The sequence below is a fragment of the Chiloscyllium plagiosum genome, chromosome 31 (genome assembly GCF_004010195.1).
Source record: "Chiloscyllium plagiosum isolate BGI_BamShark_2017 chromosome 31, ASM401019v2, whole genome shotgun sequence".
NCBI classification, from domain to species: Eukaryota; Metazoa; Chordata; class Chondrichthyes; order Orectolobiformes; family Hemiscylliidae; genus Chiloscyllium; species Chiloscyllium plagiosum.
The window spans coordinates 24,187,700-24,203,445 of NC_057740.1; the positions used below are offsets into that span (position 1 = coordinate 24,187,700).

At 40.0% G+C, this 15,746-nt stretch overlaps 1 protein-coding gene across 10 annotated transcripts in view; it reads right to left on the minus strand.

The window, feature by feature from the left end:
- atp8b3 (ATPase phospholipid transporting 8B3) overlaps window positions 1-15,746 on the minus strand; it is a 118,606-nt gene that overhangs the window by 73,251 nt on the left and 29,609 nt on the right. For all 10 annotated transcript variants that reach the window (XM_043721169.1, XM_043721162.1, XM_043721166.1 and 7 more), the window contains 5 exons: window positions 11,655-11,768; window positions 4,989-5,087; window positions 1,656-1,717; window positions 1,022-1,094; window positions 860-930 (listed from right to left, as the gene is read on the minus strand). In XM_043721169.1, coding sequence (XP_043577104.1) covers window positions 860-930; window positions 1,022-1,094; window positions 1,656-1,717; window positions 4,989-5,087; window positions 11,655-11,768 — 419 coding nt within the window. The remainder of the gene's footprint in view (window positions 1-859; window positions 931-1,021; window positions 1,095-1,655; window positions 1,718-4,988; window positions 5,088-11,654; window positions 11,769-15,746) is intronic.

Genomic DNA, 15,746 nt, shown 5'->3' on the forward strand with positions numbered 1-15,746 from the left:
TTCAGTACTACATTCCCACATCTAGATCTGATGTTATTACAGGAGCTAACATTATTATGGCCTCATTAGGCACAAATACACTTCTCAGGCCACAGCCACATCACACTGGTACACCACAATGCATCTGATTTCATGACATGTTCCTTTCCAAAGAAGTTCTGCATTGACACTACAAAATCAGCAAACGTATCCCTAAATGCATTGAACAGGGAATATCACAGATGCATTATTTTTATATAAGTTCTGTGATCATCAAAGCAGTGGATATTGTTGTTGAGAAATGGAAGAGTTCAGCAAAGAGCAGAGGCCACCCCAAAACATGAAATGAAGTGGAAAAAAGGAAATGAGACAATTAGGCAACAGCTTTTTAAATAAGAAGGCAACAGAATTGTGGAAAAGAAATTACTAGTGATGTTGGGCAGAAAAAGATGGCAAGCAGGTTTGAAGCAAATGAGATTTGGAGCTAATAGTCAGCAGTGTACAGTAAGAAAACTAATGGTTGGTTGGGAAAGATAAGCAAATTGATCTTATATTTGCTGAAGTATAATCATGACTTCGATAAATAAGTTGTGTCCCTGAGAAAAGAGGGTGTAATTCATATTCAGCTGGGTTCTCCACAACTCGAACTAAGGCTCTCAAAAGTGGTAATGGGTTCCTGAATGTGCCAGATTCATTGTAAACCAGAGACAAATATATAAAGAAACTGAAAACAATATAATGTTATTAATGATTTACATGTGTAGTGGGAACCCTCCCTTCGCAATATCATGGTCAGAAATGGAGGGAGAGTCACATAACTCCTGAACACAACACATGCAGGAAAATGAAATAGAAATAACAGCAAATATAGAAATCTTACCCATCGATTTCAGCTGTTTCAACATAACACAGGCTATTTGGCTCCGAACTAGACAGCAAGAACAGATCAGCCTACGAGAACCACAAACAAGTATAGTGTTGAGATACTTAAGTACTATCCCTCCATAGAATAAAGAGTGTATTTCTTTCAAAGACAACTCACTGGAACAAAGTCATCCTTCTTCAGACAAACCACATCACCTACTTGGAGTTCTTTCCATTTTGCAATTGTGAAGCTACAAAAGAAATACAAAGAAGTTCAATCTACATAGGGGCTCTCATTAAATTAGGGCCTTCCAAAATGTTTCATAACCAGTGAAATAGTTTTTAAAATATTCACTGTTGGAAATGAAGACAGCTTTGGCAGCCAAATTGGATACAATGAAATCCTACAAAAAGCAATCAGTCAAAGAACCAGATAATCTATTTTTACAGATGCTGCTGGTTGTATTAATATAGACAGGAACTTCAGGAGAACTTGCCAGCTTTTCTTCAAATGGGGTCATGGATCTTTTACATTCATCCAAGAGACCAAGCAAGTATCCAGTTTAATTGCTCAGCTGAAAGTATCTCTAACAGTGCAATACAGTCTCAGTATCACAAGGAAGTGTCAAACTAAACAATATGCTCTATTTTTCCTAGGAAGACCTAGAACCTTCAACCTCCTGACCCAAAGGTTTGAATGTTAACATTTAGCCAAGGTTGATACAGTACCACATAAAACACAATACCATACTGACCACTAGCTCCTAATACTCTCTACATTGTGTCGACTGTCTCATTGTTTAGTTACTTACCTTTTCTCAACAAGAACATCGCATGGTCTGTTGTTGATCTCTTTGTCGCTCTTGTGACGTGCCTAATACAGAGACAAAACGTTGAACAACCAAGTCTTTTTGCCAATGACACCTGATTGTAAATCATCACAGATTTAATAACCTGTTAACGATCAATTAAAACAAAAAACATTTTATATATCTGTTAAATGAATATACACAGAAACACACCAGCCAAGTTACAAATATTGTTGATGTTGGTTAAATAAATAGCGTAGCTAATTTAAACACATTTCGATAAGTTCCAGCGAATTCCAAATACATTTCAGTAAATGTAATTATAAGTGACACATTGTCCTTGACACGCAAACATGCGATATATAATGCAACCTGAATGATCTCACGTGTAAAGGAAATAAGCAACGAGGAGAGATTATAGAAGCTCAGGTTCTAAAATCAATAAAGGAGGAGGGAACACATTATGTTGTGTGAAATTGTCTATGTCAACATTAAAGTAAACTCAAATTACTTAATCCAAAGGATTTCAAAGTGAATGAGATGGTGGGCGGGCAGAATTATGATGAGGTGGCAGAGTTGTGGTGGTGAGGTGGAGTTGTGTTATGGTTAGGGGATGGAGTTGCAGTGAGGGGGTGGAGCTGCAGTGAGGGGGCAGAGTTATGGTGGATGTTGAAATTACTCCAGCAAGGGCCAAACTCTAGCGGCACATAATTGACGCTGGGAAAGGACCAAGGTGGTAGCTGAAGCATCTGATTATTCAGGCTTTGATATAGTCAGCTAACAAAATACCTGACCCAAATAGCTTTCTGATGTGTCTTAAATCCTATGTTCTATAGTATGACTGTTGCAAATATATTATTTGCCGAGCAGACAGTACAAGAATATGGTATACCCAAGGCATTTTACATAAGTCAGTGTTATCCTCCTTCTTCTTGAAATCATTTCTAATAGTCAGTTTAAAAATGATGCCTGCATTTCATGAATTATGGTGTTCCATTACAAAAATCTGTTTTTTATTTTTTATTTTATGGGCTACACTCAGGATGCTAATCACAAGTCTTAACCTCTTTAAGCAATAACTAGAAGGCATTCCAATGACATAAAATATTGTATAAGCCATCTACTGTCCTGAGATAGCTCTAATAAACATTAAAGCACACGCAGACATTTTCAAGAAGGTTTGAAATATGTTCTAACCTCTAAAGAGCTTAATTGAATAGGTTACAAAATCATTGTTGGTCAGACAGTGCTTTCACTTTGGACTCTGTCAATGTTCTAAAGCATGAACTATTCATAAAGAGTTCCACAGCCATTAATTGCAGACAATTCTTCATCTATGGTGAAGTGTGGGTGGGAAGGATACCTGACAGAAGGCAGTAGAATCTGTCCTTAAATAAGAAGGTCAAGTTCCAATGAAGTCATCAGGATCCAATTGCTATTTTTACTATAGGCCTGAGTGGGGAAGTGATTGTGGCTCTCCCACTAAATCAGTCTAGCAGGAAAAGGAATCAGTTTTAAAGGGGTCCAAAAATGTAAGTCCTTTTGCTAATCTGTCCTTACTTGGGAAGCCATTCAGTAAGTTGAGCCTACAGTGCAATCATTGCTGATGTGGGACTTCAATTTCATTTTCCTATCCTTTGCCCATATTCCTAACGTCCTGAGAGATTAAGAATCTGTCTCAGTGTTAAATATATTAAAAGATGGTGCATCCACAAACTTTTGGGATAAAAAATTCTGGAGAAACACACACAAGGGATTATCAAGTTTTTTTCTCACCTCAAATCCTTTACCCTGATATCGGTTCCCCCTTGTTCTAGATTCCCTGGGAGGGAAACAAAGTCTCAGTATCTACCTTTTCAAACTCCTTCAGAACTTGTACATTTCAATCAGATCACTCCTCATCCTTCTAAAGTCTAGACAATAGAGACCTAGTTTACTCAGGCCTCATCATCGGATAACTTTGTCATCCCAAGGACCAATCTAAGTGAACCTTTGCTGATCTTCCTTCAATGTTTCCCTCAAGTCTTTTCCTAAATATTGAGACAAAAATTGTTCCTAGAATTCCAATCTTGGTGTCACCAAAACCTTGTACCATTAAAGGAATTCTATCTTCTTGAACACCAATCGTAATCTCCTATCGCTTGCTGTATCTGCATGCTAACTTTTCGTATTCCTTGTACTGGTACATTCAAGTCTGAATGGAACTCAATATTTAGAAGTTTCACACCTTTTAATAAATATTCTGTCTTTTTATGTTTGTGAGCGATGTGAGTGACCTATCATTTTCCCACATTAAAATCCATCAACCTGGGCCCAGAAGAGTAGGATGTACAAGTTGCAAAATGCTGGGACTCATACACTCGTGGGGTTCATGCTCAATGCCACAGCAAACAGCAATCATTGACCAAGTTGTCTGTCCACAGGAATGATGCACACACCAGATTGGCTCCCTTGGACAACTTGTTCTGGCAGTGTCCAAAGCAGAGGCCCAGGCCATCACTGAGTAAAGATAGGGTAGGATCACAGGGTGGCGGTCATGGGGGAGGAGAACATGAGGATGGAGGAAGGGGCAGGTGATAGCTTTTAATGAATTCTAGCCTTCCCAAGGCCAAGTCACTCAATCAAGTACTAGGCATGTGCCAATGAGCACCTCCCCCAACCCACCCATGCAGGAACATGCAAGCAAACCCAATAGCTCAGTTGGTGGCAGAGCAAGAGGCCATTGATAAGCCTTCCAAGCCTAGACTTAATCAAGGCCAACACAGGAAGGTGGTGGGTTCCCTACCACCACCCACCCAATTAAATACCACCCCTGTCGCCAAATACACTTTGGGAAAGGGCATCAAATTCTAGAGGTTCGGACATGGACTGATAGCTGCAAAATGATAGGTTTGTAATTTATTATTTAACACAAAACTAAGAATGAATCATAGCCTAATATTTGGCATGATGGTATTGTATCATAGATAAGTTCAAGTTATAATAATCATTGCTTTCAGTCTCATTCCTATCCAAGGATAATGCAAATCTAGACCTAGATTGGTGAAGCTTATCAATGAACCAAGATTGAGAAACAAAATCTTTTAAACTTATGAACACAATTTGGTTAATGCTTATATTAGCCTTGGTTTTTATCTATATCAATGCATGTTGGCTTAAAATCTACCATTTTGACCAAGTATTCGGTCACTTGTCTTAAAGTTTCTATTGTTGTCTCAGCATCACTTATTGTCTAAGAGCCCCTGTGAAGCCAGTTTGAAACATTTTACGACAGTCAAGCCTCTATACAAATTAAAATTAAAGTTGTTATCTAATATCAGGTGGGGAAGTACTCACAATATCATCAATGAGATCTTTAACGGCTGTTATTCCTAAAACGAAGGTGAGTGGAATCATTGTTGTGTACCAAGGCAGAGTAGTAATAGCAGGTACAGCCTAAACAATAGAAAGCACAGTCAATTGAAACTGACAGTATTTCCAAATCTGGCAACAGAACCTGATAAAACTTCTCATTTGGTGTTCCAATTACTCTCTTTTCCTTTGTTCTGCTCCTCAGATGCTGCCTGATCTCTACTCTAGTTTCCAGCATCTGCAGTCCTCACTTTTGCCCTATTAAATTCCTAGTCTAACTCCCAAGTAGCTGTTCAATTGACGCACCCCAATTACATCTCCACTAGAGCAGAATACCCACTAGACCTCAACCCCACCATCGCCCCCACCCTGGGACTCAAACATCGCATCATTGCTGCACACCTGAACACCTCTACGTCCTCCATCAAACCCCTGGATCCGATACATCTCCTGTCCCCTGCCAAACTTGATATCTCCCATCACCCTATTTTAACCTAAATATTCTTTTACTTATCTGGCCCCCATGCCTACTTAGGCCCTGGTACCCCATCCTCATGGCATCTTATCCATTTGGCATTCCATCCACTACACATTTCGCACCCTAGCTGTCAAAGTGGCTGTATGTTGTAATGGATCTTGTATCTTGGACTGCTGTGACAAGGGAGGCGTGGTCTACCTTCCCCAATTGTTCTACACGTAGCTAGAAAAGATTAGCAAAAATAAATGTAGGTCTGTTGCAATCAGAGGCAGGGGAATTCACAATGAGGAATAAGGAAATTGCTGAGACATGACAAAAAAATACAATTTGTTGTTCTGCACCGAGCAAAAAAAAAATTATAAAAACCTCTCAGAAATCATGAAAAATCTAGTATAAATTAAGACCAGCACGGTGGCTCAGTGGTTAGCACTGCTGCTTCACAGCACCAGGGTCCCAGGTTCGATTCCGGCCTCGGGCAAGTGTCTGTGTGGAGTTTGCACATTCTCCCAGTGTCTGCGTGGGTTTTCTTCGGGTGCTCCGATTTCCTCCCACAGTTAATATGTGCAGGTCAGGTGAATTGGCCATGCTAAATTGCCCATAGTGTTAAGTGCATTATGGAAATGCGTCTGGGTGGGTTACTCTTCAGAGGGTCGGTGTGGACTAGTTGGGCCGAAGGGCCTGTTTCCACACTGTAGGTTATCTAATCGAAACCTGTATTATATCGCTCAAAAAAAGTTGTGGATAAATAAATTGAACTTAATGTGGATATATCCCTTGGACCTGATCTTCAAGATCTCAGAGTATGGAAAGAAGTAGTCGTAGAGACAATAAACATATTGGTGTTTATCTTGTAAGAGGAGGTGATGGCCTAGTGGTGTTATTGTAGAGACACAGATAATGTTCTGGGGACCCAAATCCTGCCGTGACAGTTGGTGGAATTTAAATTCAATTAAAAATCTGGAATTAAGAGTCTAATGATGACCATGAACCATTCGTTGATTGTTGGCCCAAAAAAGCCAATCTGATTCACTAACATCCTTTAGGAAATGGCCATCCTTACCCGGTTTGGCCTACATGTGACTCGAGACCCATAGCAACGTGGTTGACTCTTAACTGCCCTCTGAGGAATTAGGGATGGGTGATATATGCTGGCCTAGCCAGTGATGCCCTCATCCCATGAACAAATTTTTAAAAATTCTATGTACTGTACTCTGGACTCATTCCTGCAGATGTAAACTCTTCACTTAAGGAAGGAGGGATAGCGAAAAGGAGACTTGTTAATTGAACATGATTTACATGGAAAATTCTAGAGTCTAGAAAATTCTAGAAAATAAAGGAGTTGATTACAAGACACTTCAAAAATAAATGGTGGGATTGGGCAGAGTCAATGTTGACTTATGAAGGGGAAACCATGTTTAACAAATCTTTTGGATATACAATACAATAATACAATACAATACAGCAGCTTCATTCCTCCAAGCCTGCACTGATTCCAAACCTTATTTAGACCAGCTACTTGATGCCCATACATAGTTTTTAGCTTTTTGTTTGCCTCCCATTCATGTGTCTATCAATTCACGCCTTAAACATCGCTAATGTGACTGCTTTCACCACCTCCACTGGCAGTGTATTCCAGGCACCCACCCCTCTCTGTGTGAAGCGTTTTCCCCTCACTTCTCCCCTAAACTTCTGCTGTCTCACTTTGAACCTGTGCTCTCTTGTAGTTGACCATTATACTCTGGCTTTTGAAAATGTCCCACACCAGAGATTAGTAAGTAAAATGAGAGGACATGGGATTGAGAGGCGTGTACAAATTGTGTGATAGTGTAAACTTCAAAACTTTAATAATTGTTCATGAATTGAAAGAAGACCAATAACTCTGTGTAATAAACTTTTAAGGAGCAAGGACAGATTGTTATTCAGGAATTGAAAGCAATTCGCCATGCTTGGGAAAAAAAGTCAAAGCTACATAAATAAAACTGTTTGATAAATTGCTGCCTTGTGCCGCAAGGAGAAATGATTGCCCTGTAGAAGAATTTAAGGAGTTAATTGCAGGGATGTTGTGTCTTCAAACAGACAATGAATGCCAAGTGTAACAAGGAACAGGGGAAGCTACTTCAGATCAGAAGGTAAACTACAGACTTAATGATTCCAGAGGAATAATCAACATTATGGATGAAAGAATCTAACCGATCATCAATAATGTCACACCACAAGCTTGAAAGAAGAAAATTTTGTAAGAATTCAACTTCAGGATTCCTTGGGAGCAGAACTCCAGAGATCAACACTATACATGGATCAAACTTCCAGAGACAGACACTGTTGGTTGGAATTGTAGCCAAATTCCACCATTAATTGGGTAATAGTCAAGTTGTGTTGTGAGGCTTAACTTGCTTACTTGAGGGGTCTTATTTTGGGTGCTACATGAAATAAAGTTTAAATAATTGTTTCATTGTTTGATTGTCTGTGAGATTCTTAATAAAGTTATTAAATTAAAGATAGCTTGTGGTAATTTACCCACAGCAATTGGTTAATAGTCAGGAACAGAGGATAGGAATAAATGGCTCATTTTCAGGCTGGCAGGATTGTCACTAGTGGAGTACCACGAGGTAGCAGCACAAGCAGCACAAGCCCCAGCTGTTGATAATCTATACCAAGGAATTTGGTCTAATAATAAAATTAAATATTTCCAAGTTTGCAGATGACACAAAACTAGGTGGAAGTGTGAGTTGTGAGTTGCATCAATGGGATCCTGAAAGACTAAGTGAGTAAGCGAAAGAACTGGTAGTTGGAAGACAAAGTTTGAAGTTGCCCAACTTGGTAAGAAAAACAGAGTATTTCTGAAATGCTGAGAGGTGGGAAAATGTTGAACTTTAAAGGTACTTGAATGTTCTTGTTGATGAGCATTGAAAGTTAACAGCAAGCAATTAATACAGCCAATGATATGTTGGTGTTTATTATAACAGGATTTGAGTATAGGAATAAATATGTTTTTTTTGCAATTATATAAAGCCATGGAGAGACCACTTCTGGAGTACTGTGTGCAGTTTTGGTCTCCTTACCAATGGAAAGATAAACCAGCCACAGAGGGAAAGTTCAAACTAATCTTAGGTTGGAGGGATTGTCCTTTTGAGGAAAGAATAAATACATCAGGCCTATATTCTCTGGAGTTTAGAAGAATGAGAGATGATTTTATTGAAACATACAAAATTCTTACAGGACATAACAGGTTAGATATGGATAAGATGTTTCCCCTAGCAGAAGAATCTAGAACCAGAAGACACAGCCTCTGAGTAAGTGGCAGGCCAGTTAGAACTGAGATCATGAGGGATTTCTTAAATCAAAAGGCAGTGAATCTTTGGAATTCTCTATTCCAGTGGGCTGTGGAGGCACAGTTGTTGAGCATGTTCAAGACTGAGACTGATAGATTTCTACATGTTAAAAATATCAAGGGACACTGGGGTAGCGCAGGAAAATGGTGTTGAAGTAGAAAGTCAGCCATGACCTCATTGAATGGTGCAACAGGCTTGAAGGGGCTCAATGGTCTACAGCTGATCTTATTTCTTATGTTTTGACAGTTACAGTATTAGATCAGGTAAAGCATGAAGAAAATTCCAGGTAGATCTCTTCAGAAAAAGGGATAAAATGTGGAATCAATTAACTGCCTATAATTTAATACAAATGAATGTGGAAAACCAGGATCAAGCTAATGTGGACACCTTTCATAAAAAGTACAAGAGAAACAAATACCAAGGACTTGAGCACAAAAACAAGGCTGACACTGAGTACAGTACTGAGGGAGGTACTGTTTTTAGATGAGATGTTAAAGAGGTCCTGTCTGATTTTGTGGGTAGAGATAAATTAATCCATTGCCAGGCAGTTATTACCAATATCCTGGCCAATATTTATCCCTCAGTCAACTTCACCCAGATTGGTCATCATAACACTGCTATTTGAGAGAGTCATCTCAGCACAAATTGGGTGTCAAGTTTTCTACTCTTCAGAACTGCATCACTGACTGTGGAGCCCCCTTGTGGTGTCCTATGTCCTATGCCTTATGGCCATTGTAGGAATCCCAGGCCAAAACCCCAAATTTGGTTTCAATTGCAAAAAGACTTCCAAATTAGTTACAATACAGTTAGGGAAAATTAACTTGTTGTTTCAGGTAGATGGAATTTGAAATATAAATTAGTTATTAAAAGAATAAAGCCACAAGGTTTCACAGGTTTCATCCACGAAAAACATTTACCATACAATGTCAGCAAACAACCAACAATATCTATCTTGGTATTCTAATGTCCAGAAATAATATGAGGTAAACATAAATTAATGGGTAATTTGTAGTTGACTGAACATTAAACTGCAGACACAACCAAGACAAATCTCATGAATTTTTCAGCATCCAATACAGATGTTAGTGAGCAATGAGTCACAAAAGTTCTGCAAACTGCTATTGCCCTAACAAGGCAGTTCAGCTGTTTTGTTTTGGAAATCTAATCTCGGATTTCCCAGATAAGTCATTTCCACAGGAGACTGTTGTAATGACTGTTCTCCTCCCAGTTGCTCAGTCTATTCTCCCAAGGCTGTCTCCCACTGGATTCACATGATTGTGCCAGTGATTAGCTGCTGGAGTACAATCTAGCTGGGATAGGATGAGGTTGAACTCATTTGATTGAAATAGTGGCACAGCAGCAACATCACTGTAGAAATAAATCAGAGGGATAGACTACTGCTGAGAAACACAGGTTCAAATCTCACTATGATAGCAAGGTGCTGAACAGAAAGCTAGTCTCGCTAATAGTGATAATTGATTATTATTTTTAAAATTCTGGTTCACTAAACCCATATGTGACTCCAGGCCTGCAGCAAAGTGGTTGACTCTAATAAGCCACTGTGCTCAAGGGTAACTAGGGATGGGCAACAAATGCCCATATCCCATGGAAGAATAAAGTGTGGCTTACAAACACTGCTCCTACATTTCACTCTCCACCAATCTATGGACTGAAACTCTATCAGCCTTACTTACATAGGAGTCAACATTGCTGCATTTTCCAGAATTTTGAACTGCTAATGGCTTTGAGTTGATTAAACTGAGATTGCTATCAAACCAATCTATGGACTGAAACTCTATCAGCCTTACTTACATAGGAGGAGAAAGTGAGGTCTGCAGACGCTGGAGATCAAAGCTGAAACTTTATTGCTGGAACAGCACAGCAGGTCAGGCAGCATCTAGGGAACAGAAGATTCGACGTTTCGGGCACATGCCCTTCTTCAGGAAAGAAGGAGTCAACTTACATAGGAGTCAACATTGCTGCATTTTCCAGAATTTTGAACTGCTAATGGCTTTGAGTTGATTAAACTGAGATTGCTATCAAGGGCTCTTCCACAAGCTAAAATGTGCAAAAAAAGAGGAGACCTCCACTCCCTCACTGAATGGTCTCAAATAGCAGCAGACAGACCCAAACTTCTGTTAATATGCTAATGGAGGTTGGAAGAGGCTCTACCTTCATTATGCAAGATCCTCAATTAAATTCTGGGAGGGATGGCCACCTTTCCCGTTGATAGGAGATAGCATGGCAGCAAGAAGACATCAAACACCATCCAACCTGTGCCATTTTGCCAGCCTTCCTGTTTCCCAATCCACAACCAATGTACTGGTAAGACTGAGCCAATACAATATTCATCCTATTCCACTTGTGAACAATGGGTTTATTTGAAAACACTAGCTTTCGAAGCGCTGCTCCTTCATCAGGTGTTAGTGAAATGAGGAATACCTTGTGTCTAAGGTCTTCCCCTCTCACTAACACCTGATGAGGGAGCAACACTCTGAAAGCTAGTGTTTTCAAATGAACCCATTAGACTATAATCTGGTGTCAAGTGATTTTTGACCTTGTCCAACCCAGTCCAACACCAGCACCTCCACATCATGACTTGTGAACAAAACTTTAGAATTGGCTTTTCCCTCTGACACTCATCAGCAATGACTTCTACCCACTTCAGTACTCAATGTTTACTATCCTCCATTCTTAACCTATGAATAAATTTGCTTTATGGAAGTATATTCCAGAGTATAGAACTCACAAGGATTACATTTCCTTTATTGTTTTATTTAGTATATCTTTGAAATGTTGCCAAAAGTCCAAGCTATAGAGAGATCAGTCAACTGTTCTTACCTGGAGAATAACAATAAGCAAGTAGTAGAAATTAGCAACTCGCTGGAACTGTTCAAACAGGTTGCGAGGTAGAAAGGTAACAACATTGTATTTTGAAGTCTTAATTTCATTGCCCTGAAATAAACAGACATCACAATGACAATTGCAAGATGATTGTAATAGATATTCAGTATGTATTTTTATAATGTACACAGTAATTCATTGATCCTTAATTGAAGAAAAGCACTTGTTTTCCTGCTATTTTCGAGCTAATGTTCAAAAACTATTGTTAGTCTGAGCAATACTCCAGCAGTGATTATGTAGTTCTTGAGTAATTAATCTTTTCCATAATCGTTGTTTCTTTACAATCTTTCAGAATTAATGAACTTTCCACTCAACAACTGTATTACAATTAGTAACCAAAATAAAAAGAAAATAACTTTAAAAATGGAGTCAATGAAAATATAACCCTCCCTGTCACCCAGCCGCATCCCTCCTTCTTCTTAGGCAGTCCCTTGAGATTGAGAATGGTTTCCTTCCACTCCAATGTTGTGGTATTGAGGTGACTGAACAGTCCTTCCTGGATCCAATAACTCTACCACAGGTGGAGCCAATGGTGGTTGCTGAAGCTGATGGGGGATGGGATGGTCAGTTTTCTCATGCTTTCTCTGTCGTTTATGCTTATTCTCCATCTGAGCTTGTTGGGAAGGCTCAAAATGGTTGGCTCCTTTGTGAAGCATCCTCTCCAATGGCAGTTTTAGTTGGGGGAACGGTGGGGGGGATACCATTTCTGATTGGCCAACACCTCTTTGCAGGTAGGACTTCTGCCCTTGAGATCCTAATCCTCAGTGGCATTTCGTTTGGTGGACCTCCCAAAAACAAACGGCAACAGAGGCTCTTTGTTGGCTGTCTGAGCTGGGCAACATCATTTGATGAAATAGTGCCTATATTATCCTGGTTGAGTCAGGAACGCCTTTGTAACAGGAGACAGTGTGAAATAGTTTGAGCTGGAAACTTCTCCACAAATGTAATCTATATCATTCTCTCAATGGGGACCTATCAGCTTTATTCAAAGAAGATTCCAGAACATTATCACTCTTTTCTCCTGCAACCTTACCAGTGAACTAAACATTTGAGTCCCACTGTATTTGGTATGAGTAATTCGATAAATAAATTAGGAATACTATTTTAATGAGGTCTCAGCTCCTCCAATTTGTCCTTGGGTTAATGTGTTCACTGACATATGCTGGATCATAAGCAAGGAGAATCCTAGATTCACTCCCAAATCTGTTCTAAATTAGCCAATCACTGTCAGGCAGCGCATATGTGACAATTCTCTTTGAGGTCAGGGAGAACAGAAGAAAAGTGAATATACAGGACAGTCCCTCCTCTTCTCTATCCAGTGACTGCTTTTGCAATACACAGGAGATCAAGAATGGTTTCCTTCCCCTCCAGTATTGTGGTACTGAGGTGACCGAACAGTCAGCAACGTGCAAAAGCATAAATATTAGGTATCGGGGTTAGGTGTGTACGGACCCTGCTGACTTTGTTCCAGCTCACACACCAAGAATGAATCTCTGTTCCAGAGAATTCCCAGTGTCTGTGGAACTGCAGTGCAGTTGGACAAGTGGGATGGTGGAGTCTAGCTTTCATTACTGTGCACTAAGCCAATCACAAATAAACTTGGGTTCAACAATTCATTAAAGTGCAGCTATAAGTGGTAGGTAATTTGGAGCTAATCTGTGTAAGGGGATTTTAATAACAAATGTAAGTAAAGCTCCAGACAGAGTTTTTCTGCAGCCTGACAGTATCACGTCATTCTGTACTTTTAATTCTCCACTTGAAATACGATCCAGGAAAACATCCAGAGTCACGGAGGGTAACTGCAGAGGTTAGTGGCTAGAAATGTGAACCAGGTAAATTTCCCATTGATTCTGCTCGCCAATACATTAGGTCAAACAATGTATTTGAACTGGAAGCTCTAATCTTGCAAACAACTAATTTCACATTGTTGTCCCGTATGAAGCTATCACGTTTATAAATACCTTATTGAAGATTCTATGCAATCTCATGTTACGCTTTGTGCATCCATTCTTGGCAATTACTTTAATAGATACAAAATTCTGCTATCAGGATAAATGAGGACTTGCACTATTATCAGGCTTCTTGATTTGAGTCACATTTGAACTACAGAAGTAGCAAATGTACATGGTCGTGCAGGCAAGTGAAGCCTCTGGTCTACAGCTAACCCGATGAGTATTCCGGACATCTACTGTAATAAAAGCAAAGTTAAAAATCACACAACACCAGGTTATAGTCCAACAGGTTTATTTGGAAGTACAAGCTTTCAGAGCACTGCTCCTTCATCAGGTAGCTAGACGATAACCTGAAGCTGTGTGATTTTTAACTTTGTCCACCTCAGTCCAACACCAGCACCTCCACATCATAATAAAAACTGAAAGTAATGGAGAAGCTCAGCAGGTCTAGCACCATCTGTTCTAAACAGAAGGAGGCTGGAAGTTATCGTTTTTTATGCTATTGACAAAGCGGATAGAAGAGCAAGTGGAACTGATATTGAGGATGCCCAAAATAAAAGATGAAAAGCAGTGCTAGTGGTCATAAAGGAAAGATCTAGATGCAAAAAAGGTGTTGATGATAGGTGTGAATATTCAAAAATAGGTTGGCTTTGCTGAGAGCAACCCATGCATTAAAGATACTGGGAGGGAGGGAGTGTATTGAAAATGGAAGACAGTGTACATAATCTGAAGTTGTTGAACTCAATGTTGGAGTTCTGAAGGCAGTATAGTGCTTAGACAGAAAATGAGTAGCTGTTTCTCAAATTTGCATTGGGTTTCACTGGAACACAACAATAGGCCAAGGACAAAAATGTTAACATGAGAGCAAGATGCAAATTGGAATGGCAAGTAACTGGAAGGTCAGAGTCATTTTTACAGATAGAGGAGAGGTGTCCCACAATGCACCAAGGTCGAGGAGACTGCACTGTGAGCAGTGAATACAGCATACTGAATTGAATTGAATTTATTGTCACGTGTACCAAGGCACAGTGAGGAGCTTTGTCTTGCAAGCAATACAGGCAAATCACATAGTTCAATAGCACAGATAAGTAAATAATAGATAAACAGTGGCAAAAACCAAAACACAGATACTAGATTGAAAAAAGTATGAGTAATTTGTTAATTCACCTGGAAGGTGAGCTTGAGGTTTTGGACAGAGGACAAAAGAAATAAAAATGCAAGTTGCATGGGAAATGCAACTGCATGGGAAAGTACCATGGGCAAGTCGAGGAAGTGTTAGGAGTGACAGAAGAGTGGACCAAGGTGTCACAGAAGAAATGGTCCCTGAAGAATACTGACAAGTGAGAGGAGGGAAAGATGCATTTAATGGAAGGTCGTGGAAATGGCAGAAAAGCTCCTTTGAATGCATAAACTGGGAGAGTGGAAAGTGAGAACCTCCATTCGCTATGACCAGGACATTCCAAGCCTTCCATTTCTTCCTCACCCGACGTCCCCACTAGTACCCTTCCACTGACACTCTAATTCGTTTGGCTGAACTGGTCCTCACCCTCAATTTCTCATTCGAATCTTCCCACTTCCTCCAGACGAAAGGGGTAGCCATGGGCACCTGCATGGGCCCCAGCTATGCCTGTCTCTTACTCAGCTAGGTGGAACAGTCTATCTTATGCAGTTACATTGGCACCACTCCCCACCTCTTCCAGCGTTACATTGATGACTGCATCGGTGCCACCTCATGCTCCCACGAGGAGCTTGAACAGTTCATCAACTTAACCAACACATTCCAACTGACCTTAAATTCACCTGGACTATCTCTAACACCTTCCTCCCCTTCCTGGACCTCTCCATCTCCATAACAGATTTAATACTGATATTTTCTACAAACCTACCAACTCGCACATCTACCTGGATTACACCTCCCACCCTGCCTCCTGCAAAAATGTTATCCCTTATTCCCAATTCCTATGCCTCCCCCACATCTGATCCCAGGAGGACCAGTTCCACTACAGATCACACCAGGTGGCTTCCTTATTTAAAGACCGCAATTTCCCCTCCCATATGGTTAATGATGCCCTCCAGC